This window comes from Watersipora subatra, chromosome 3 (genome assembly GCF_963576615.1).
Source record: "Watersipora subatra chromosome 3, tzWatSuba1.1, whole genome shotgun sequence".
Lineage (NCBI taxonomy): Eukaryota > Metazoa > Bryozoa > Gymnolaemata > Cheilostomatida > Watersiporidae > Watersipora > Watersipora subatra.
The window spans coordinates 52,913,455-52,937,354 of record NC_088710.1 but is presented as its reverse complement, the minus strand read 5'-3'; the positions used below and the strand labels follow the sequence as shown (position 1 = coordinate 52,937,354).

The following is a 23,900-nucleotide window of genomic DNA, read 5'->3' as shown; positions in this document are numbered from 1 at the left end:
TCTTGGTGCGCAGATGCTAATGTTACAAATAGTGGGCAGATAGTATCAGTTTGTGAATGCGTAACAAACCTGATGAAGAGGTAAAGACATATAATAGAATAACTGGAATCTTTTAGTTGTATATAGAACTCATTGCATAGTTTATAAAGTTTGTAACAAAAGTGAGTTGTTAATAAAAAAGAAAGTAAATAGTTACAGGAATATGGTTAAATCTATAATGTATAAGAAGTCAATAAGCAGATTGAAATTAGCTAAAATTGCCAAATCTCCATTAGAGCAAAAAAGGTACTAAAATGATGTGTGAAAATGCACAAAAACATTAATGAGCATCAACATTATGTGTTGGTTGTTGTATAGCTAAAGATGAAAGGCTAAAGGTGAATGAAACCGATGCCTAAAATCGTGTTCACTACAAGAAGAGCAATAGTGAAAGACTTCAAAAAGGCATCATTTATAGCAGATCCCTTTGTTGTTGTGTAGAACTGCTGGCCAGCAACTAGGAGAGTTCCAGGATAATCATCATCAACATTCTGGCACCATTGCTCATTCTCATAATCGCTGACCAATGGACAAACAGTAAACCTGCAGTAGAATAGTTGGTATACAGCGTACAGGTCAAATAGCCCGAGTGATAACTGGTAAGCGGATTAGGGTGCAAATAAAGCGCTACACTAGATGCTGTAGCGTATAAAAAGAGCCTGGGCTAGCAGCTATTGAGCTTGCCAAATCTGGTGTGCCCATAACTATGTATACATAGTTTAAAAACATATTTTAAAGACTAAAAATTAACTTTCCAAAGTGACGATATGATGTCTACAAATGCTGCTTACATTTACTTCTAAGTGAAACTTATTTGAGAAGGCTGAAACAAAAAGCTGACAATTGTCAATTCTGGTTGTACAAGTAGAATAAACAAATAGACTAATGAGGTTCATGCATCTGGTACAACATGCAACAGTAAGAAAGCAACTACAATGTGGTGTTGCACTCAGAAGTTCAAGTACAGTATAACAGTCTGTCTAGCAAGTCTAGTCATAGCAATAAAATAATATTTTAAAATAATTAATTAATTAATAAAATATGCTACACATAGGTTTTTATTTCGACAGAGATATAAAAGTAAGATTTCGTAAACTTATAAACTGATAACAGAAACGTGCTTGAATGAAATAACATTTTAAAATTTTCAAATACAAAATTCTAAAATGTTGTTAATTTTTAATATTAATTTAATATTTAAATATTAGTATTTTATGCACTAATTTTACCTGATTTTGCAACAACTTTGAGTATGATAATTAATATTCTGTGCATTTAAGTATACCAACTAAACAGCCTAAAAGAATATAGCAAAATCTATTCAAACAAAGAATGGGATTCAATAATTCCGTGCAAACATCAGAAGATTAGAGATTAAGAAGAGTAAGAGATCAAGAAACACAGACTCTTGCTACAGCATATACGCCATCATTGTATCACTTTCCCTAAACTCACCTGTACCAGAATGTCACATCACTCTCGGAGCACTCGCCTGTACAGTAGAACTCAAAAGTAGTAGAATTATCGGTTTGTGACTCAAACTTCTCACACCTTCCAAGAGTTTTACTCTGCAATATACAAACATGTTACGTGTAAACACACTTCAACCTATCTCTCTACCTCTCAGCCTATCTCTACAACAGCCTATCTCTACAACAGCCTATCTCTCTAAACTGATGGGTCTTGGTGCTGAGCCTATGGTGTTGTCTTCACCATGAATATGACTACATATTGCAACTACACACCATAGGATGGCAGTTGTGCAACTTCTATATCGTAGGACAATAATTGGCATGCTTCTGCCCCAGGAGTACTCATTGGATAAACAGTTTATAAATGGGCTTGACACATACTGAATGCATGAAGGCACCGACCTACATCTGCTTATAAAAGTATGAACAAGATACACTCAATTCTGTTAAGTGTATCATATATATCTATAAGATCTATATATAAATCTAAATTAAAATCTAATTATTGTACTAATTATGCTATTTTGTGGCTATGTCAGTTCAGCGTTATCCGTTAAGGTAAAAACGGATTCGCAAACAGATAAATGATAAAATCTCAGTTAAAAGTTTCACATTTACTAAAATACATACTAAAACTTCTTCAAGTATGTGTTTAGTAAGCTAAATTCATTGAAGTTAGATTCAGCGTTTATGCTACACGTCTGTCTCAAAGGTCAGAACTCTGCTTGTACTACATTGTAATGTTACACTTTCTTGCAGATCATAAGCGCAAAATACACTAAAGTTATTGTAGGTAACTATAGTTACTAAGGTTAACATGTTGTTTTTTTTACTAACTTTTAATGATGATGATTTTTACCAGGAGGTGATTGCATTAGATAATTATTATGGAGATCTATATGGTGATCTATACCACTTTATACATATATACAATATTTTCGCCTTATGATGTCAACACTGAAACGAACTAAAACCATATAATTATATATCAAATAATTTTTCATTATAATCGTAGCAAAACAAACCATATTTAGCCATTACTTGCTGATTTCATGTTTACATTTAAACACTTTTACAGTTTTATTTTTCAGAGAAATAAATAAATATATATATATATTTACATAAATATACAAGTATAAATGCTATACATGTATCTACAGCTACTTCAGTGGACAAGGATGGAATAACTCCTTACTTTTCAGCAAGTACAGGTCTAAGTGCTATACATGTATCTACTACTTCAGTGGGCAAAGATGGAATAACTCCTTCTTTTCCAGCAAGTCTAAGTCTAAAGGCTCGTTATACAAGTATCAACAAGATGTTGCTATCGAAAAAAGGGCCATAGTTATCATAGAATCAATTCAAATGACACACTTTTACAAAATTGAAAAAAGTACATGTACACCAGCTTCGTGTGACCAGAGTGTTCAATATAAAAGTTGTAAAACTTTAAATTTAATAATAGCATATTGAGTGAATAAGGAAAAATCTAACCAGTGCACACCAGTGAGCCCAACTGTACTAAACATTAAGGAATTACATACACACATATTTAATCAGAAAGCAACTCCAATTATTGCAATCAGTTTCAGTAATTGGTGCTAAGACCTCAACTGTCCTAAGCATGAGGAATTATACACATATTTAACAAGAAGACAACTCCAATTATTGCAATAAGTCGGTGGTTAGCACTAAGTTGAATTACAATATTAATGTAACGCTTTGCATTTTGATGAAATTTGACCAAGTGTGACAACTAATTATAAAACACAAATAGTCCACCTGCTGCGTTATCAACACTTACAAACAATATGAGAATAGTTGATGTGTACAAAAAGGTAACATTGTACAGCTGTATGCCTTTTAGACTCTACAAAATAAAGCTGTCGCCAATGCATTCATGTAAAGGCCGCTAGAGGTAGAACCTGAGTGAGTTTTTATACAAAAAGCACAGATAAAAACTTTAATAATAAGAGTACAGCAAAACTTCAACTTGTGACCACTATAACAAGCAGATTTTTTAACATAAGGCATAAAATTTAGGCAAATATTCAACTCAACAAAAAAGATTTTATGAAACATAGCAGCCTTGTGAATCAGCTAAATATCAACGCAGTTCTCCTTGACATACTTGAGTTTATGATGCTATAATAATGTAAAATAACATCTAACATTGTTTTATACCTTCCTTGCGTGGTTTTATAATCATGAATCCTAAGAAGATGAGTGGTGGTAGTGGTAAAAAGGGAAGGAAAAACTGTGTTCCTTAAAATTAAATTGAGAAATTACTACAAAAAATGTGAAAAAACCATCTTTATATTAGTTTTTTAAAAATCCTCATAGGGAGTATGTAGTTATCATGAGGAAAATTTTCAGTGATGGGAACGAAGAAAAGTCTGAAATAAGTAAAAGTGATAATTAAAATGTAAAATATGTCAATTTAAAGTTTAGAGTGTAAACATGGTATCTCTATGACCACCTCTACCTGTATACTATGTCAAGGTTACAACTCATCTTATAACAGTCATCTGTTTTTAACGTAAAGATCAAATGAAAATAAAAAATTTTTTATCAATTTCGGTTTTGAACTTAATTTACTTTTTCACATGGTTTCTCGTAATGCATTTGTTTTACTGCTATATATATATAGTTTTTTGAAGCAATTATCAATACATTTTTGTGTTGTGGAACAGATTAAATGAAATGCATACAAATGTATTCATAGAAGAATATTTGCTCTAATATACTTTGGTGTTACCATACAAGAAAATATCAACAGATTGGCTTCGTATGCCAGTATTTGACTGCATTTCCAGTTTAACACGAAATAATATAAAAAAAATGTAAATGGCTGTCTTGTCCTGCAAATAACCTCCCTAACAGAGTAACTAGCTTCAACTGCTGCATTATTCTCATTGGCTGCTTTCGTGAAGGTCCCATTGGGTCATGTTCAAGTGAAACAATCTGTTGGCAACCGTGTTGTTAAACAGTTTTTCAATGTCATCATCAGTACATCATCAAATGACCGGGTGATACCTTAGTTGTTTTAGAGCCAAATATGAATGTACATATTGGCCAGTTACCAATGGCCAAATAAAGAACTGTGACTTCAAAGGACCTGAAATCTAGGTCATAAATACAGCATAAAGGCTACATACAAAAATAAAATACAAAAATAAAGGCTCTACTGAACAAAATGGTGATAAAACATTGTTTTGCCTGAAATGACCCGACGGCAATCTTACTGTTTCAGTAAATATATGTTGAGATTGACAACTTGTGTTTTTCTAATCTCCTGGTATTTTGAGTACACCTAAGCTTGTCTAGTTGTGTAATGACTTTTTAAATTTCATCCCTTGTGTACCACCAAATTTTTTTGTTCAAATAACAGAAATTGGGTGCTACTGTCCTTAAAAAATCCAGCATTTCCCACTTCCGAGATTGTCTGTACTTACCATCAACCTCTCTTTTCACAACTGACCTTAATCGAGACATGTTTGCTATGTACAATGTATACCATCTTACTTGGCGCCTATATTGTGCTAGTGTTTCAGCATTTATCAGATGAATGGAAAATCTAAACTTTGTAATGGGCAAACTTGAAAAAAACTCGGCCAAATGTCTTATCTCTGAAAGCCATATACCCTGTCATGAGTTGGAGGTGCAATCGATTCTACGGTAACATGTGAATCGTCATTCATATCAATCTCACAGAGACTTCTAGTAATAAACTTTTATATCAAACATGGGGTCCGCCAACTACCTTCTTCTACGCCATGATAATGAGTCGAAATCTTACAACCTTTGCTCTGACAGTGATCTTTTCATTGGCTTCATTGAGAAGTGAACTGTTGACTTGCTTATTGAAACGCTTTCTGCATTAAAAAAAATTAAAACCTCAGTTGTACATGGTAAGATACCTACAGTCACACAGTCACCATTAGATCCCTCAGCTTTGAAGCACAGTTTAGCTGGAGGCTCCGTTTCGATCTTCACCTCAACCCGCCTTTCGCTTGTACCAGACACCTTGACACAAATGCTCTCACCACGATTATAGCTATATATGCCGACTTTAAAACCTAATGGCCTCGCGTCCTCCTGGTAAATATCACTGTAAGTTCTGTAAGATGACATAAAACTCAACAGGGTATGTTACTTGTACATGTATATAAATATGATCTCCTCAATGTTATGTAAAGGAAGGAAAAAATCAGGTTACTGGAGCAAAACTACAATTTTTCTAGTGCAAGCATAAGCAGACAGAGAAGATGATCTACAGTAAAGGTTTGCAGGGTGAGACCTTTAGCCCAGCATGTTATCTGGTTATATAGGGCTTCAGCTCCTTAATCCAGAGGAGGCCGCTGCCGCTAAGAGCAATAACTTTTGACCTACCCTTCACAGGCTGCCTGCATGTAAATAAGATTGTGTTATGTGTTGCGTTTATAAAATGGGATGTCCTAAATGCGATGAACCCGTGTTGGGTTTACTTACCTGGCAAGCAAACTGTAGCATATTATACTTGTTGATTGTACAGCAACTAGATCAATCAGGTAAAACCAATGTATACAGTCACTGAGTTACTGAGCAAAATATAGCCAAAGAACAGACACGCTTACCTATCATATTGATCTTCTGGAATGGACACCCAATTTAAAATGGTACCGGGGCATTCTCCGCTTATGACAGCCACCCAACCTTTTAAAATAAAAAAGGAAGACTTTGCACTAATTAATACAATGCAATGACAAACATTCAGTTCAAAGTTCAAATAAAAACAAAAAAGAAATTGGCAAAAAAATACGTACTGAAAAGTAGGAGTCCGATATTAATGATGACTGGACGAATCATGGCAGTATTTCTCGTCTGTAAAATAAACATACATGTACATCAATGAGCTGGCATTATATAAAGAAAGCAGCACTTTAGAATATTTAAATGATAGAGAGAATATCACAAAGTCAATTCTCAACACTATTATTATTATTATCACTAGTATGCTGGCAGTCCAGTGCACTGTGAGAGATCGTCATGCGTAATAACTATGTGCACAATTATTCCTAGATGTGGAAAGGTGATCAAGTGACACAGTGATACGGCGAATGTCTTTGAATCCACATATCTTGTTTCGCTTCTCACGCGGTGCAATTTTTTTTAACGCTCTTAGCGTGGCTTTAGACAGATGTACATACACAGCTCTTATTATAGTAAAGATTGAAAATGTGTGTACAGTAAATGCATTATTCTCTGTAAACTACAATTCAAAATCTCCCCAAATATGCAATCAAGTCAACACCTATTTCCTTTTATGTTCTCCCTAGGTTCATAAAACTTAGGGAGAACATAAAGAGAACAACTCTCTCACCAGAACATAAAGAGAACAACTCTCTCACCAGAACATAAAGAGAACAACTCTCTCACCAGAACATAAAGAGAACATCACTCTCACCACTTTCCACGCCCTTCATCTCCCTAAACTCGCATACACACGCCAGGTTCAAAGCGAATGCTTTTTTCTTAATTGGTTAAATATGAAGCTGTGTGAATAGGGTAATGGCTGATTATTAAAGCACTGCGATTAGGAATGGTGACTGTAATCCCCTAGTACAATGTCTCAGAGGTAACAACTAATAAGGCTTCAACTGGCCAATTGGCTCACGCTAAAGTAATATATAAATAAAATAATATATATGCTAGTGGTGCACTCAGAATCTCTGCAATAAGCTTTAGAAACGTTTTGAGAAATAGCAATTTCACGAATTGTAATTCAATGCAAAATAAGAATCAAATAAAGATGTGTTGTTTACCTCATTTTCCTAGTAATTTATTCATAGAAGAATAGCTACATATGAGCCTCACAAGCTTTCGTAGAGCAACTCAAGCTCCTGATTTGAACTTATCTAAACCCAAAAATTGCCCTATCAGTTAAACAATTAAAAATTTTCTACTACATTCCTTATGCTTAATGCAGTAAGTAGTAGCGCTTTTCTCCGCATTCATTTTCATATCATTGTACTCATTCTATGCATGAAACACGCATATATAACTCAAATTGATGGTTTGAAGATGAATTGCTCTATTTTATCTATTCAAGTTTCATAAGCAAATAAACTAGTGTCAGACGTCAGTGACTGTGTTTTGATAAGAATATACATGAGCTATGCCTACTTCTCTGTGAATATTCTCATGTGATTAGCCATCAGGAATGTGAACATCTTTATATAAAGAATGCATACATATAATTAACTGCTGCGGGTCAGATTATCAGCCCTGTTGCTAATATGAATTGTAAGAAATGGAGTCCAACGTTGATTTTGAGCTACAAGTATAACTTGTGTGTAGCTTTGATGGATATGTACGCTCTAAGAGATGCGATTTCCCAGTGCCTTTGGTGAGAATAGCCAATCATCACATTAGAAGGATTGCCCAAACTGCTGCGCTCAAATTAAAAATTCAAGAAAAATCAAAGATATGGTTAGTTTAGGAAATTTAAATCGGCCCAGAACTGCCAAGATAAAACCTGTTAAGATTTTTCAGAGACAAAGCTTTCTATTGAAAAGACTGACCTTTGTCCATCTGAAAAGCTATAATAGGCAATACAACCTTTGTGGTGACAGATGTCAAGTGTTACAGCACATATCTGAGCATTTCACATTTGAGGTACGGGCGTGTACCGTTAGCTGAAACCCAAGAAGTGTCTCTGCCCAAGTCTATCACAAGCTAATAAAATTAATCTGCTACAGAAAAATATCCTAAAGGTATTTTTCATTAGTATTATTATTGGCTAAATTCAAAGTAACCAAACATGCATTATTACAAAACTGTTTTATATTAACAATTTTACAACTTTACAATTGCAACAGATACTTTACTCAGATATGTCATATAGCAGTGCTTGACTTCTGTCATAAAATAAGTTGAATGTTTTCAAATGAACAAAGGTATTTGCCCAGAAAATCCTCTTTGTGGCAAATCTTAACAGCTCAGAGGTTTTTGACTGGATAAACTTGCTGTTTAAATTTTTTTCAAAAGATTTTAATTTAAACATGGAGGTTTTTGGCAACAAGACACTGTCTCCACAGTGTTCAATTACATGTGAATAAAATATTAATTTGTTCTGGATGACACAACACAAATGCAAGATTTATTGATATTCAAACCAAACATACGTTACAGTTTCTGAACTAAGTGAACGGCAATCACTTTTCTCCAAAGCCTTGAAACAAAATAAATGTTCCTTCGTTGACCTTCCAGGCAAAATTCATATCATCATTTTAATTAAATGACCCACTTTTCCTTCAACTAAATGCTATGCTGCTGTTATCCATTGTACCATTCAATTATGTCTATAACCAATAGAATGTCATGAAATTGATTACCCAGTTTTTCATTTATAATATAGCTACTGACATAAGTGAAACTGTAAGTGTATCGATTCGCACCGATTCAGCAAAACCGATTCGGAACCGGTAAACAATAGCATGTACGTATTTGTTTATGCGTTGCCTGGAGAATAAATTTCAGAAATAAATTAAGTCAGAATGTGAACCTAAAGGATGGTTCCTAGTTGTAGTAACCAGTTGTTGTAGATGTATAAATTTACATTTACTTGCATTTATATATGGGAAATGTGTAACAATATATAAATGTAAAGGTATATACATGTACAGTGAAACATGGATAACTCGCCCTCGGATATAGCGAACACATGGTTAACTCGACTGGATTTGCTTGGTCCGTTCCCACGCAATGATAAATGGCTCTATATAACTCGAATTCAACACTGTTATAACGAACTGTTTTTTGCCCAACGGCTACCGAAACGGTTGCTATCGCTTTAGAAAATCACTTTATTCCAAGCCATAGAGGTAAACCTCAACTTTTCGTAATTCATAAGCGTCGTTATTACCTCTATCGGCAAAATATTTTTGTCAATGACTGTTCTAAAGGTTTGGTGAAATTTGATTTATACTGCTATACGATGAATACCACGGGCTAGCCGGGTCACGGGTGCAAGGATTTTCGCCACGCACATACAAAACAAAAACAGCATGTTGTTTTTGTTTTGTATTTGCGTGGCGAAAATCCTTGAGTGCGTGACCCGGCTAGCCCGTGATGAATAGTTTTTCGACGTTGATTCCGTGTTGAATTAACGTCGGAATGTTGAATGTTTAAAACGTCTTAAAAATTGTTGAAATCAAACGTATACTTTGTCTTAGCTAAAAAAAACTATTCATCGTTTGACCTAAACACAAAATACCTGTGTACATTCAATAAGTATCCATTCAAAAATGCGTGAGTGATATACAATGTACCGTAAAACCTCGTAAAACTTTTAATTGAACTGCCTCGGAGTGTTGCTCTTAACGAATCCCAGGTAAAGTAAGGTAATCTTTCCATAAACTTCAAGAAAGATCGGCAAAATTGATCGTGGGTAAAACGCTCAAAAGAAAAAGATGTCTTTTCTTTGAGCATTTTAGCAACGATCAAGTTTTGCCAATGTCAATCTAAAAACGTCCTGGCAATAACATCACCTCAAACAACAAACCAATCGCAAGTGATAGAAAAATCTCTATACTTTTTGATAAAAACGTTTTAAACTTTACATTAGAAGCATTTAATTTGAAACAAGCCATTTGTGCTTTTGATTTATATTATAGTTTGTATATGTACATGTATCTACTAATAAATAAGTAAATACATGGACTTGTGACAGTGCTCTGATAACTTGAACACTCTGATAATTCGAACACTTTTGCTCGGTCCCTTGAAGTTTGAGTTATCCGAGTTTCACTGTATTTATTTTGCACTCCTTGAGCAGCATAAAATACATAGATCTAATGATATCATGTGTTTTGAGCTGTTGGACTGGTACCATTAGCAGGCCAACAGCTCTCGTACAAAAGCATTATAGCAAACAGGAAAGGCTGCAGTTCCATTCTCGCAGCAAAATGTAACAATTTTTCAAGTTTTCTACGACTCAGAACGCTGAAGTCGAAAAAATTGAAACAAAAGTTTCTGCGTACCCTATATTAAGTAAATATATACCCTATATGAAGTGATTAGCATTATAATAGCAGATAATAATTCATGAATATTAAAAAAAGAACTATAAACCTGTATTGTTTTTTCAAGTTATTTCAATGATTGGAAAAGCTAATAAGAGGATGTAAATTTCATTTTAGTCTTAGTTCTTCTCTTTCACAAATTTACTATTATTTCATGATAGGGCAGTTGATTAGGCAAGCAGAAGTCATGACATGGGAAACTCATCACTGTACCATACTTTACATATTTCACAGCAACTGCAGTCAGTGACACATATTTTTATACTGTTGACTTATTGAGCTTAAAATATATTTGCATATGCATATGTTGCCCTATAACAATTCTCGACAAGATATAATACCCAAAACTGGACAGAATTATTAAAATTGGCGCTTCGTGCATCTCACAGCTTCTAGAATTCAAACAAGAGAACTGTATAAACGTGCAGGTGTACATAACATAACATGGAGACTCACCAACATCTCAATTTTTGCTTTAAATCGGGAACCTGTAATATACTGAGCATTGAATATGTAAGTTATAATGAATCAAAGCTAATAGATGATAATATTCTTACACAAGGAACATCGATATAGGAAGCTACAGCCTACAGCAAGTTTATCCATTTACGACGACTAACACAGTGAAACCAATGATATACAGCCCTCCATGTGGGGGCTGTATACTATTTGTAAGAGAACCCTACTAACATTTCCTGTCTCTACTAACTCACCAATTTTATTGTCTTGTGTTAAGTAAAACATCGCTGTATCCGGGTCTAAGGCGCCACAAGGGTTGTTTCGACGTGTTTTGTTTTGACGTGCCTCGACACGCCTTCACTTCCTGCAATTATCTTCCATCCACGCTCGGCATTATGACTTTTGAATTTCAACTAGTAACACGCAACTGCTGATTTAATTGACGATTTTTCTGTTCAGAACATTTTGGCATTTATCGCTAGTTTGTTTCGTTTGACTTCTTGATTTAGCTGTGTGAGTGTTTTTCAAAGACGGCAAAAGGTTTGTGTTGATAATTTTCTATTTCTATAATATCATTATTTTTTATATTGCTGTGGAAGAACTTTTAAATATGTTAATCATTTGTAGATTTCACGGTTTCGGTGTTGACTGAATAAAACATCAACGAGTCATCTCCAAATCAGTGAATCAATTCCAGCTTAATACACTTGCCAGCTACGAACCTAGCGTAAACCGCTATAGTGAAATCTTTCCTAGAAGAGAAAATAACCAACGAACATCAAAGAACTGCTGGGCGGACTTAAAGGTGTCTCGTATTTACCGAACGTGTGTACACAAGTGCCACAACTATTGAGCCGACGTACTGGCTATATTCAACTATTGAGCCGACGTACTGGCTATATTGAACTATTTAAAGGACATTGATTGACGCGAGATCCCTGAGCCGCTGTGCAGACCTACACTATTGATATACCACACAACATCGTAACGCCATTTAAGTCGACGAATATACGTTCAGTAATTACCGAAACAACGAACCGGCTAAATAGAACAATATATCTGCCGGCCAAAAACCCTATTCAGACTATTGAGATAAGGAAATATTAGGATACTCGAAAGCGTTAAACATTTCGATAGCTTTATTAGATAACTACTGAACAATTTTAGATCGTTTAAGATTTAAAAAATATTAAAAATTGTCACTCTGTTTTGAAACTGTCATATTATTTTTCTTTGAGCAATTTTGCAATCTTTTGGATTACTATTCTTGTAAACTGCCCTGCTTGGATGGTGGCTAATTTCGGTTGGTAATCGATCGGCACACGGTTTGGCTGCCGCGGTTAGTGTCTTTTCCGAAGTGTCTGTCATTTTTGGCCGGTCCTCGTTCGTACTTTATAATCTATTGTGGCGCTTTCGACCAAGTTTGCAACTAGTATTATTTTGTTGACTTCACATACCTAAACTAGACGTATTGAAATTTTTTATAGATCACATATTTTGCAGCTTCAATGGTATTGAAGCTCTTTTGTGTAAAAGTATAAGATTTAATTTTTGTATTGATATTGACTTGACTGTGGTATTTACTTTTAAAGCAATCTATTTCAGCTTTTTCACCCTTTTGATTTTCTGTAATTATAAACGAACTCAGGGTATTATCATTATTGCTCTTTTAAACATCATAATGAATTCAGAACAAGATGTCAATTCAGCAGAGCACACGTCACAAGCAGGTAGTGGCCACCGAATGAATAGCCCACCTATATTTAGAACATCTGATCGTATCAAAAAGTCTACATTACTCAAGGATATTCCAAAGTTGATAAATGATGAATTGGAGAAAATAGAAGATTTTCTGACGAATATGCACACTGAAGAAGAAATGCAAGATTTTTCTTCTGCTATCGAGAAGATGTTAGAGGAAATACAGGAGAAGTGGGTCGAATTGTGTGAATTGACTGATGATAAGGAAAGGTTAACCACACTACACAACATGTTTGAATATTATGGGTCAACTGTTGATGATTGCAAGAGAACGTTAGCAGAGAGAATAGAAGAGGCAAGCAGGGTCAACTCCACAGAATATGACAGTGATATAGAAAGAGAGCTGGAAGAGGCAGCTGCAAAGTTTCAGCAGCTGATGGCTAGAAAGAAGGCAAGGGACTCTCAGAGCTCTTCCACAAACAACAAGAACAATCGTCTTCCAAAATCCGAGACAGGGTCTGCAGCTTCAAACGCTGAGACAAAAATGAACAACTCCGGTTCAGGTGAAATACAAGCCCTCACCAAAGCATTGATCGCAACGATGAAGTCCACAAAGCGCTCAACCCTCGAACCCAGTGTTTTTAAGGGTGATCCTACTATGTTCAAGGAATGGGAAATAGACTTTGACGCCTACATTGAATCGGAAGGCTTAACAGGACTGCAACCACTAAGACACCTCAAGAGGTTTATTTCTGGTAAAGCATTTGATGCAGTCAGTGGGTATTTTCTTACCAACACAATGGATGCTTATGAAGACGCAAGGAAAGATTTGAGAGAAAGATTTGGTAAACAGTATGATGCTGCTCTCGGATTAAGAAAAAAGCTTGAGGAGTTTCCAAAGATTGGCACAAGGGATGCTGACTCTATGAGAAAATACGCAAATCTTCTAAGTCACATCAAATCCGCAATGCGAGGTTGTGATGAGTTGCGCCTATTGAATGACAGAAACCAAAATGAGATTCTTGCTAGGAAATTACCAGAATGGATGTTGAGATCCTGGGCCAAAAAGGTGAGAGTGTGTGTAAAAGAATATAGCAGTTATCCTACTTTTAATGAATTTGCAGAATTTGTCAAAGAGCAAGCTGAAGATATGGAAGAAGAACGAAAGATCAGCGGACAGGAAGCAAGTCAAAACTATCAACATAAGCCAGATTTCAATAAAAAGGAAAGGAGCTATGCTCCAGCCAATCCAATGAAATTACGAAGCCATTCAACAGGAACCTCTCAAATAAGTGAATGTCTTTACTGTAAGAAAACCCATCTAACGAACGAATGTTGGGCACTTGCTAAGCTGCCAAGAGAACCAAAGAACTTATTTTTTCAGGAGAATGGTCTTTGCTTTGGCTGTACTAAAAGAGGACACGTATCAAGACAGTGCCCAAACAGAGCCTTTTGTTCCAAGACAGGATGTGGGAAAAGACATCCAACAGTCCTACACATCGACTTTTCGACAACATCTAAACATTGGAGAAACCAAGAACAAGCTGCGGTTCCGAAGCCACCAAGTGAAAGAAGCTCAACCACATCGATGCCCAGCACAAATATTCAGCCGGGAAAAGAACCAAGTGCAGAACTTAAACGGATATCTTCAAAGAAAACTGGTACAACAGGTAACTCCCTCAGCATGATCTTGCCAGTGCATATAACTACTGACAAATCTCCTGCAAAAACGCTACTTGTATACGCGCTCCTTGATTCAGGTTCAGACCACTCTTACATCAATACAGACTTGGCGAAATATCTCCAACCCGACTACACAAGAGAATTGGTCACAGTAGAAACTCTCACAGGAGAATCAACAAAATGGGTCACTTTATATCAAGATATTAGAATACAAGGATACGAACAAGCAGACTTCACTTACTTAGATGCCTATGGTTGGAAAGATATTGCATGCAATCGCGACCACATTCCTTGCAGAAATAATGTGGCAAAAATATCTCATCTTAGAGAGTTTGCAAGCAAATTGCCACCTTTGATGGACATTCCCATTGGATTGCTAATAGGAGCTAATTGTCCCGAGGCTTTTGCCCCTTTAGAAGCATTAGTTCAAGTCAAAGGCTTGCCGTATGCCAGGAAATCAATGTTGGGGTGGACCGTCTTTGGAGCAGACAACAGACGGCAAGGAGATAGAAGACTTATTACACACCGTACATGCATCAAGCTCGACGATCATGTCCTCATATCTCAAGAAGACATAAAATTTCTAAACATCATGGAACAAACAACGGAAGTGCTACCATCAGGGTCTTATCAGATGGCTTTACCATTTAGGCAGCGACCACACTTACCAGACAACAAACGCCAAGCCGAACAATGCCTCACTTCACTATTTAAGAGATTTGAGAGCGACTCGGAGTTTAAACTACAGTATGTACAATTCATGCAAGAGATGTTTTCGGGGGGCCATGCTGAAGAGGCTACCAATATTGTTCCTCAGAAAGGTTGCGTGTGGTATATACCACACTTTGCAGTAAAGCACCAAAAGAAAGGCAAACTCCGTGTGGTATTCGATTGTGCAGCTACATATTCGGGAACATCTGTAAATCAGCATCTGCTTCAAGGCCCTGATTTGACCAACAGTATGCTTGGGATTTTGTGTAGGTTTAGAAAAGAAAAAATCGCAATCGCTTGCGACATAGAAAAAATGTTCTTCAATTTTCATGTTACTCCATCTGACAGAGATTATTTGCGCTTTTTATGGAAAACAACAGAGGGAGAAGTCAAAGAGTATCGAATGACAAAGCACTTGTTTGGAGCCACATCTTCACCTGCTGTTGCCACTTATGGTCTGAGAACTTTAGCAGACGACCATGCCGGGGAATACCCAAAAGCTGCAGAATTTATACGGAGAGATTTCTATGTTGATGACGGTATCACAAGCGTGAACACAACGGAAGAAGCCCAGCAACTTATTGAGGACGCTAGGGCTCTTTGTGCAACAGGAAATTTAAGACTTCATAAGTTCATTAGCAATGATTCTTCAGTTTTATCATTGATTCCCGAGTCGGAGAGAGCAATCGATTTGTTTGCAGATTATCTGTCCCCTCAACGTACCCTAGGATTGGAGTGGGACCTTAATAAAGATTTTTTCAGATTTAGTGGAAATGAGGTTAAAGCGGGGCCTGTCACAAGTCGTGGCATACTGTCTGTAGTCGGTCAGCTTTTTGATCCCATTGGTTTTTTAGCACCATTCACACACCAGGGAAGAAATATACTGCAGAAGGTCAATAAGACTAGTGTTGATTGGGATGAACCTCTCAATGAGGAAATGAATCAATTGTGGAACAGATGGGCTACTCAACTGTCACAACTCCAACTAGAAATACCTAGGTGCCTGGATGGGTTGCAGACGCAATGCGTGTATGAGCTGCACACATTTTCGGATGCCTCGCTGGAAGGCATTGGTGCCTGCTCGTATTTGCGATCCATTGACAACCTAGGAAATGTTTGCACCAATCTTGTGTTGGCAAAAGCAAAAGTCGTACCCAGTAAAGGGGTAACCACCATTCCGAGACTAGAGCTACAAGGTGCCTTTTTAGCCACCCAACTCAACAATACGCTTCAAAGGGAACTGCACATGGATATAAGCAAGTCATTTTTTTGGTGTGATTCAACCATCGTGCTTGGCTATATCTGCAATGATAGGAGGAAATTTCACACGTTTGTTGCTAACAGAGTTTATGGGATTAGACAAGCATCTAACCCTGAGCAATGGCATCACGTACCCGGGGCAGAAAACCCTGCCGACATAGCTTCTCGAGGGATGGAGGCCGAAAAATTAAAACGCACCATGTGGTTTACGGGTCCCAAGTTTTTACGATCGCAGCCAGAACTACAACATAGATTACAGTTGGATATGTCGACACGAAGAGAAGTGTCAGAGGATGATCCAGAAGTTAAGAAAGTCCAAGTTGTCAGAGCGACTGAGATTTCAACACTCATGGACATGTACAACAAGTTGAAGAAGTAGAGCACGCTCAAGGGACTGCTAAGAGCCTTTGCTTACTTACTCCAGATGGCCAAAAACAAGTCCTTAAAGATTCCTCTGACGCGACCATCAATTGAAAATATCGAAGCGGCCAAAAGATTAGTATTGAAAATTACACAGACAAAATATTTTCAAGAGGAAATCAGAGTTTTGAAAAAAGGTAACCAAGTGATGAAAACAAGTTCGTTGCTTCGATTAAGCCCCTACCTGGATCAACATGGCTTAATAAGGATTGGTGGGAGAGCAAGAAATTCTTTATCTCTTACCGAGCTAGAGAAACATCCAATAATATTACCAAAGAACTCTCACTCGAGTAAGCTATTTATTAACTACTACCATGAAATTTCACACCACATGGGACCTTCCTACACGCTAACATCCATGCGTCAAAATGGCCTCTGGCTCATATCGGGTATAAGAACAGTTAAAAAACAATTAGGTCAATGCATGCCATGCAAGAAGATGAAAAGAAAGCCTATGAGACAGCAAATGGGAGAGTTACCTCAAGACCGAACTAGCTGTGCCCCACCGTTCACACACACAGGAATGGACTGCTTCGGCCCATACGCGATTAAAGAGGGAAGGAAGGAAATGAAAAAGTACGGATTAGTTTTCACATGTTTGTATAGTAGGGCTCTCCACATTGAAGTTTTAGACGATTTAACTGCCGACGCCTTTCTCAATGGACTACGTTGTTTCATCGCCATACGGGGTTCTGTGATAAAGCTCTATTCTGACAATGGAACAAACTTTGTCGGCGCCAAGAATTTGTTGGATGCGGAAGCAAAAAGATGCCTATGCGATAGAGGCATAGAGTTTGTATTTAATTCCCCGACGGCAAGCCACCAGGGAGGCGTTTGGGAGAGGCAGATCCGTACCATCAGAGCAGCGCTCAATGACATATTAAGGCAAAGTTCTAGACTCGACAGTACTTCCCTAAGAACGGCATTCTATGAGGTTGCTGCTATTGTCAACAACAGGCCCTTAGGAGCAATCAACATCTCTAATCATTAAGAAACACCAGTCACACCAAACATGATTCTAACAGGAAGAAAGGAACCCTCTGCGCCACCGGCTGGAGATTTTGATGAAGCAATATACTGCCATGCTAGATGGAAAAGGGTACAGTGGGTAGCTCAAGAGTTTTGGAGAAAATGGAAGCTGGAATATCTAGACAACATCACTCGTCATCAAACCTGGACAAAAGCTGAAAACAATTTGAAGGTCGGAGATGTTGTACTTATAGTCGAATCCAATGAGCCGAGGAACATGTGGCAAATAGGGCGAGTTGAAGATGAGTTTCCAGGTAAAGACGGTTTAGTGCGTAAGGTGACTGTGAGGCTGGGAAATTGTAACTTAGACAAGAAGGGGCGAAAGATGGCAGAACCAACTTATCTTCAACGTCCCATACAAAAACTAGTAAAACTCTTAGAGGATATATAATTCCCACTTACGTTGCCCATATTATATCGTTTAATAGCAACCTCCGTTTGTGGTGCTAATTCAACTTTAGATGTTAGTTTTTTTGTTTTTTTGTTTTATGTTGTTGCTTGTGTTGGTTTTGTTGTTGTTAGGATAGAACTTTATACATTTTGTATTACTAACGTAACCTTCAAACCTATTGTTTTCTATTAGAATATGACCTTGGTATTACTACTATGGTTTTGCAAAAAAAGGGTGCTGACATGAAAAAAAAAAGGACATTTGTTGAGTCCAATTACGTACATGGTGCAGCGGAAATATAAAATCTATTAGAATTTATATTTGGTGGGTGTTGTATATTGTTAGAGTTATCATATCTTTATTAATTAGTAATTGATAATCAGTCTGGATAAGAGTTGTCTACCCTTCTTCCCATGGTGCTACAAGACCTTCCCATGATGCAACCAAGAACAGCACTTCCTGAGGATCTGATGAAATGCTAGAACGCTAAATAAATTACGACTGTAACTTTAATCTTTAACGAGTGACATCATCTAGATAGTTTAGGGCTGGCCAGCCATTAGGTTTCATCATCAACTAACCAGACAACATTTAGGTAATTATCACAACTTATAACAGTGGGAGTGTAAGAGAACCCTACTAACATTTCCTGTCTCTACTAACTCACCAATGTTATTGTCTTGTGTTAAGTAAAACATCGCTGTATCCGGGTCTAAGGCGCCACAAGGGTTGTTTCGACGTGTTTTGTTTTGACGTGCCTCGACACGCCTTCACTTCCTGCAATTATCTTCCATCCACGCTCGGCATTATGACTTTTGAATTTCAACTAGTAACACGCAACTGCTGATTTAATTGACGATTTTTCTGTTCAGAACATTTTGGCATTTATCGCTAGTTTGTTTCGTTTGACTTCTTGATTTAGCTGTGTGAGTGTTTTTCAAAGACGGCAAACGGTTTGTGTTGATAATTTTCTATTTCTATAATATCGTTATTTTTTATATTGCTGTGGAAGAACTTTTAAATATGTTAATCATTTGTAGATTTCACGGTTTCGGTGTTGACTGAATAAAACATCAACGAGTCATCTCCAAATCAGTGAATCAATTCCAGCTTAATACACTTGCCAGCTACGAACCTAGCGTAAACCGCTATACTATTGGTAAAACTAGAGAGGATACGACAGAACATTTCAACAACATTCTACTTATTAATACAACATTGTATTAGCACTGAAAAGCTATAAAATTGGACCGACTAGCATCTTATTAAAGTTAAGCTAGTATTTGATGCGTTGATGTACGTTTACTTTCGATTTTTTCCTGTGTTTACAACGAAGAATTTGATGATTGCTTCCGCTAATATAATTTCAAATAAAATGTCAGAGAATAACTTACGATAAATTCGACGAAAGAAGAAAATCTAAAAAATCATTTTTAGATATTAAATAGGGTCACACTTAGAAATTTTAATAATAACGATTCATACCTGTCTAGCAAGCAGTTTACTTTCTTTCAGAGATACTTCGCGTTGAATAGAGAAACTAGGGAGTGGATAGACTGGGTTACAGAGATTACGCCTACAAGAGGATTCGGCTACAAGAGGTTTCGCCTACACTTCCTGGAGGTTACGTCTACACTTCCTGGAGGTTACGTCTACACTTCCTAGAGATTACGTCTACAGTTATGGAGATGGTGCATACCATTGATTGTTGAAGAAAAAATGTAAGAAAAATGGTAAAAAGTAATGCAATAATAGTGTTTTCACTTAACATTGATTGAAAAACATACTATTGATTAAAGTCATCTATCAATCAGAACGAAAATCGTGGAAGTGTAAAATAAAAACAATTTATTATCTCTTTTCCTTTCTTGGCTTTCTTAACGATTGCTACCACTGCTACTATTACTACTGGTGGCTGTTCGGAGCCACAAGAACGCTAAGATGTGTGCTTAAAATCTCAAAGCTTTGGTAGATGCTTTGAGTCTGATAAAATCATCACCACCTTAGGGTGGTAGTACCATTCGTTGTACTACGAATTATTATTTATTGATAGTTTGTAATTAATTAATAGTCTGCAACTACCGGTGAACTAGTATTAATAATTCGATATATTGGGCATTGGTCTGTCTGCTTATAGTAATTTAATAGTCAAACGAGTGTGGGTAAATGAATGAGACAAAATAATATGATTATTTTCGAATAAATAACAAAAAATAAATAGTTGTTTTATAACTAAATTGTTCCATTCTTCTGGTCACTTTTAATGTTTTACGCATTGCTTTGTTTTAGCTTGCTTTGTAAAACATTGTTTTAGCAATGTCTTATGCATTGCTAATATATACATAGTAGTAGTAATATTATATCCTTGGTATATTATACCATATACATAATATATATTACATATAATTATGTAGTGGTTTTATTATTTTGTGTTGCAAGCAAGGTTGATTGATCGAAAGGTTGAATCATGAGTTATAACTGTTTGTCTTGGGATGGCTAATTGTGATAAGTAACATTACATTAAAAATTTCATCCTCTGAGCAGTACAATTAGTCTAAAACTGTAAATTATGAAACGCCAATACCGTGTAGCAGGCTGTACGCTACCATTTTCCATGTATGTAGCTTTGTACGCAACATCTAAATTACAAGTCCCAGGTAGCGAATGGGACCGTTGTCAATATTGGTATATTGATATTGGTCCTGATCAATAAGTCAATATCACCACCCAGAATTTTACTAAAAACATTATGACAAAGTTTAACTCATCTGTCTTTCAAGGTTTCAAAATAATTAATTTCTCATAGTTGAAGAAAACTAACTCTGCTTTTTTGTCTATACAAAAATCTCAGTGCAGCGTTTTGAGTTCACTTTAGTAAAGTAATATCCTTTGTAAGGTAAAGGTCCCAAACCATGCAGCCATACTCAGGACCAGGTCTAACTCGTGAAGTATCAGCTATCTTTCTTGTCTTTTGATCTGCATCTTTCAGAACCATTGTAAGCATGCCGATTAATTGCTCTTCCTCGGATTCAATTTTAAAAATATGTTGATTAAATTTCAGATCATTCTGCAACTCTACCACAAAATAAGGATTAGAAGTCACACTTTGAAGATGGTGATCATATAAGATGAGAAAGTTATTTGTATCCATCGGCAAAGATGACTTGCCAATAGAGAGATGGTAATACTTTTGTGGATTAAATTTCATGTGCCAAATTTTGGCTCAAGATTCAAGAGAGCATAAATCTTGTTGCAGCATGGGAGCTTTGTCTTGTGTAGCTGCTGAGGCTTTGCGTTATCAGCTAAGTTGTCAGTTCATCTTCGGCCACTTTCTTGGCACTCGCATGGAGTCCCTTAATACCTCATCTCTTAGCCTACCAAGCATCATTTTATGCAATATGTAGCAGGCACAAAAATAGCTCGACTCTCTCAACAAGCGGTTTGGGAGTTGTCTGTTAGAGTTTTGCTGTTGTTGAATACACGACTCCTTTCTTAAAGCTAGTCTAAACAGGCTAAACTAGCTCATACAATGATTAGCAGGGCTTTTGGCTCACAAAAATGAAGCAAAAGTTTAATCATTATATTACTGTTTGAACAATTTAGAATATTATACCTATAACCTAGCTTAAGTTGATTTGTTCTGTATCTTGCAAAAATCTTGCAAAATCTTGCATTTGTTCTCTGTGCAAATTTTCTTATCCGCTCAGTGTTGGGTTTCTGATGTATCGAGCTAGAGAAAGTAAATTGCATTATCATACTTTCTAATATTCTCAAAAAACATATTGCTTTTTCATGACCTTCTACTCTACTTTGTAGAACATTGAAAGTCGATTGAGAAAGAATGATGACAGTCAGAAGATAGGGTGATATGACGATACATACGTTATTGAACAAATACTAGTACACGTACAGATACTACCATTTCAAGATGTATCACTGACATGATGGTGCTTATAGGTGATGAATGAGAAAATGGAGCAAAAAAATCTGTAACTGGATGTTTGTATTTTTTTGCAGAATAAATCCTAAACTTATAATCTATCTATTGATTCAATTGATGAAATAGGAAAACTTCAGCAAGTAAAAATACTGCAAGAATGTGTACTTAGCATATGAACTGTTGTGTGTACAAAAGTAGCCCAATTCCTCCAAATTATACAAAAGTGAGTAATTTTGTATAAGCCTAAATGATATTCACTTCGAAATAGTCTTTTAATGTATGCTTATTATATAGCAAAGCTAAAGAGAAGGAGCAGTTATAGTAGCCATGCAAGGAGATTGAGAAATGGGTTTTTACTTCATTTCAAAGATATTTATTACAGCATTACAATGTGGTTGAAGCTATGGCCACTTTAGCATAATTTTATCAAACGTGCTTAATTGTTTTGTGGTCTTTTTGTTAATTTAGAGTTGGCTCCTTTATATGTCATATTTTTTCTTGCTAAAACAATATTGTTTAGTAAATAATTTCTTTTGTATCAAAGTGAAATAACAGGTTATATGCAGAAAAATCAAATTTTTATGAGAGCCTTCTTTTGCTCATTTATGATACTATTGTAAATCATATAACTTGTATTTGTAATTTACTCTGTATATATGCATATGTACCCAAGGGTGATCTCAACCGGCTGTGAGGGAGACTCCATGTAAAAGTGAAACATAATGGTATGCAATAGGAGATAAAAAACAACTCCAAAGTTATGAAATGATATATTGACCAACAACCATTGATCACTTTTAGTGATGGGCTGCTGATAACATAGAAATACTCAGTTATTGACATGTGTCTGTATGTATAAGAGTAACAACTTCAAAACTACATATGCTTGTTTTTTGCTTAATAATTCAATAAAAATGTGGTTTTAACTTCAATAACACGGTTTGTTGCAAATAAACGACTGTTAAATCACAATTGTTCCCAATAATCAACTCGAATTAAATTTATATATTTGCAAGGATTTGATATATGGATTATTATAGGATTTGATATAAAAAATAATTTACATAATAAAATACATCAACACACGTTCATAACAAGCATTCATCGTGCCATTCGTAATTTTCTGCATCACAATTCACAGAATTAAAGTAGGGGCAATATCCTAGATCGTAGGCATAGACTCTCAGCTTGTAGACGTAATCTCCTGTAGGCAAAATCACTTGTAGGCGTAATCTCCTGTAGGCAAAATCACTTGTAAGCGTAATCTCCTGTAGGCAAAATCACTTGTAGGCGTAATCTCTGGCACCCGATAGACTTAGATCCATTGTTGTCAGCAGACAAATGAGCTGTAAACTCACTTTCAATAACCATAGATCTACTCTGTACGCATCATTTATAATACATCATTAGAACGAGGATAGAACTACTAGACAGAGTGCAAAGGCCTTTTAAGAGAACACAACTACCACACATCCCAATGCGTGTCTTCAGCCCTAATTAATATAGCATGAAGATGGCAAATAGGAGTAAATTAATAAGTACAATATTATATTTTGTGCATTAGTTTTCTCCCATTTGACTACATTTATAATAAACGTGAATTAAACTTTTTATTAAAGAGTCAACTAAAAATTTAACTGGTTCTTTGCATAAAATTATATTAGACATGCAGTTTTTCAGTTACCTTAGCGCTTGATATATCACAAGGCCAACACTGAATAGTTTTTCTT

At 36.1% G+C, this 23,900-nt stretch overlaps 3 protein-coding genes across 3 annotated transcripts; 2 read left to right on the top strand and 1 right to left on the bottom strand.

Annotated features, from left to right (window-relative positions):
- Positions 1-94: 94 nt before the first annotated feature.
- Positions 95-19,687, bottom strand: LOC137391018 (uncharacterized). Its single transcript, XM_068077354.1, has 6 exons — positions 19,625-19,687; positions 6,317-6,374; positions 6,128-6,206; positions 5,436-5,631; positions 1,495-1,607; positions 95-582 (listed from the first exon to the last, which is right to left on the bottom strand). Exons 2-6 carry the CDS (start codon positions 6,357-6,359, stop codon positions 372-374), a joined length of 642 nt encoding a protein of 213 aa, XP_067933455.1. The 5' UTR covers positions 6,360-6,374; positions 19,625-19,687; the 3' UTR covers positions 95-371.
- LOC137390723 (uncharacterized) lies at positions 12,717-16,769 on the top strand. Its single transcript, XM_068077046.1, has one exon. It carries the CDS (start codon positions 12,717-12,719, stop codon positions 16,767-16,769), a length of 4,053 nt encoding a protein of 1,350 aa, XP_067933147.1.
- Positions 17,142-17,801, top strand: LOC137390722 (uncharacterized). Its single transcript, XM_068077045.1, has one exon. It carries the CDS (start codon positions 17,142-17,144, stop codon positions 17,799-17,801), a length of 660 nt encoding a protein of 219 aa, XP_067933146.1.
- Positions 19,688-23,900: the final 4,213 nt, after the last annotated feature.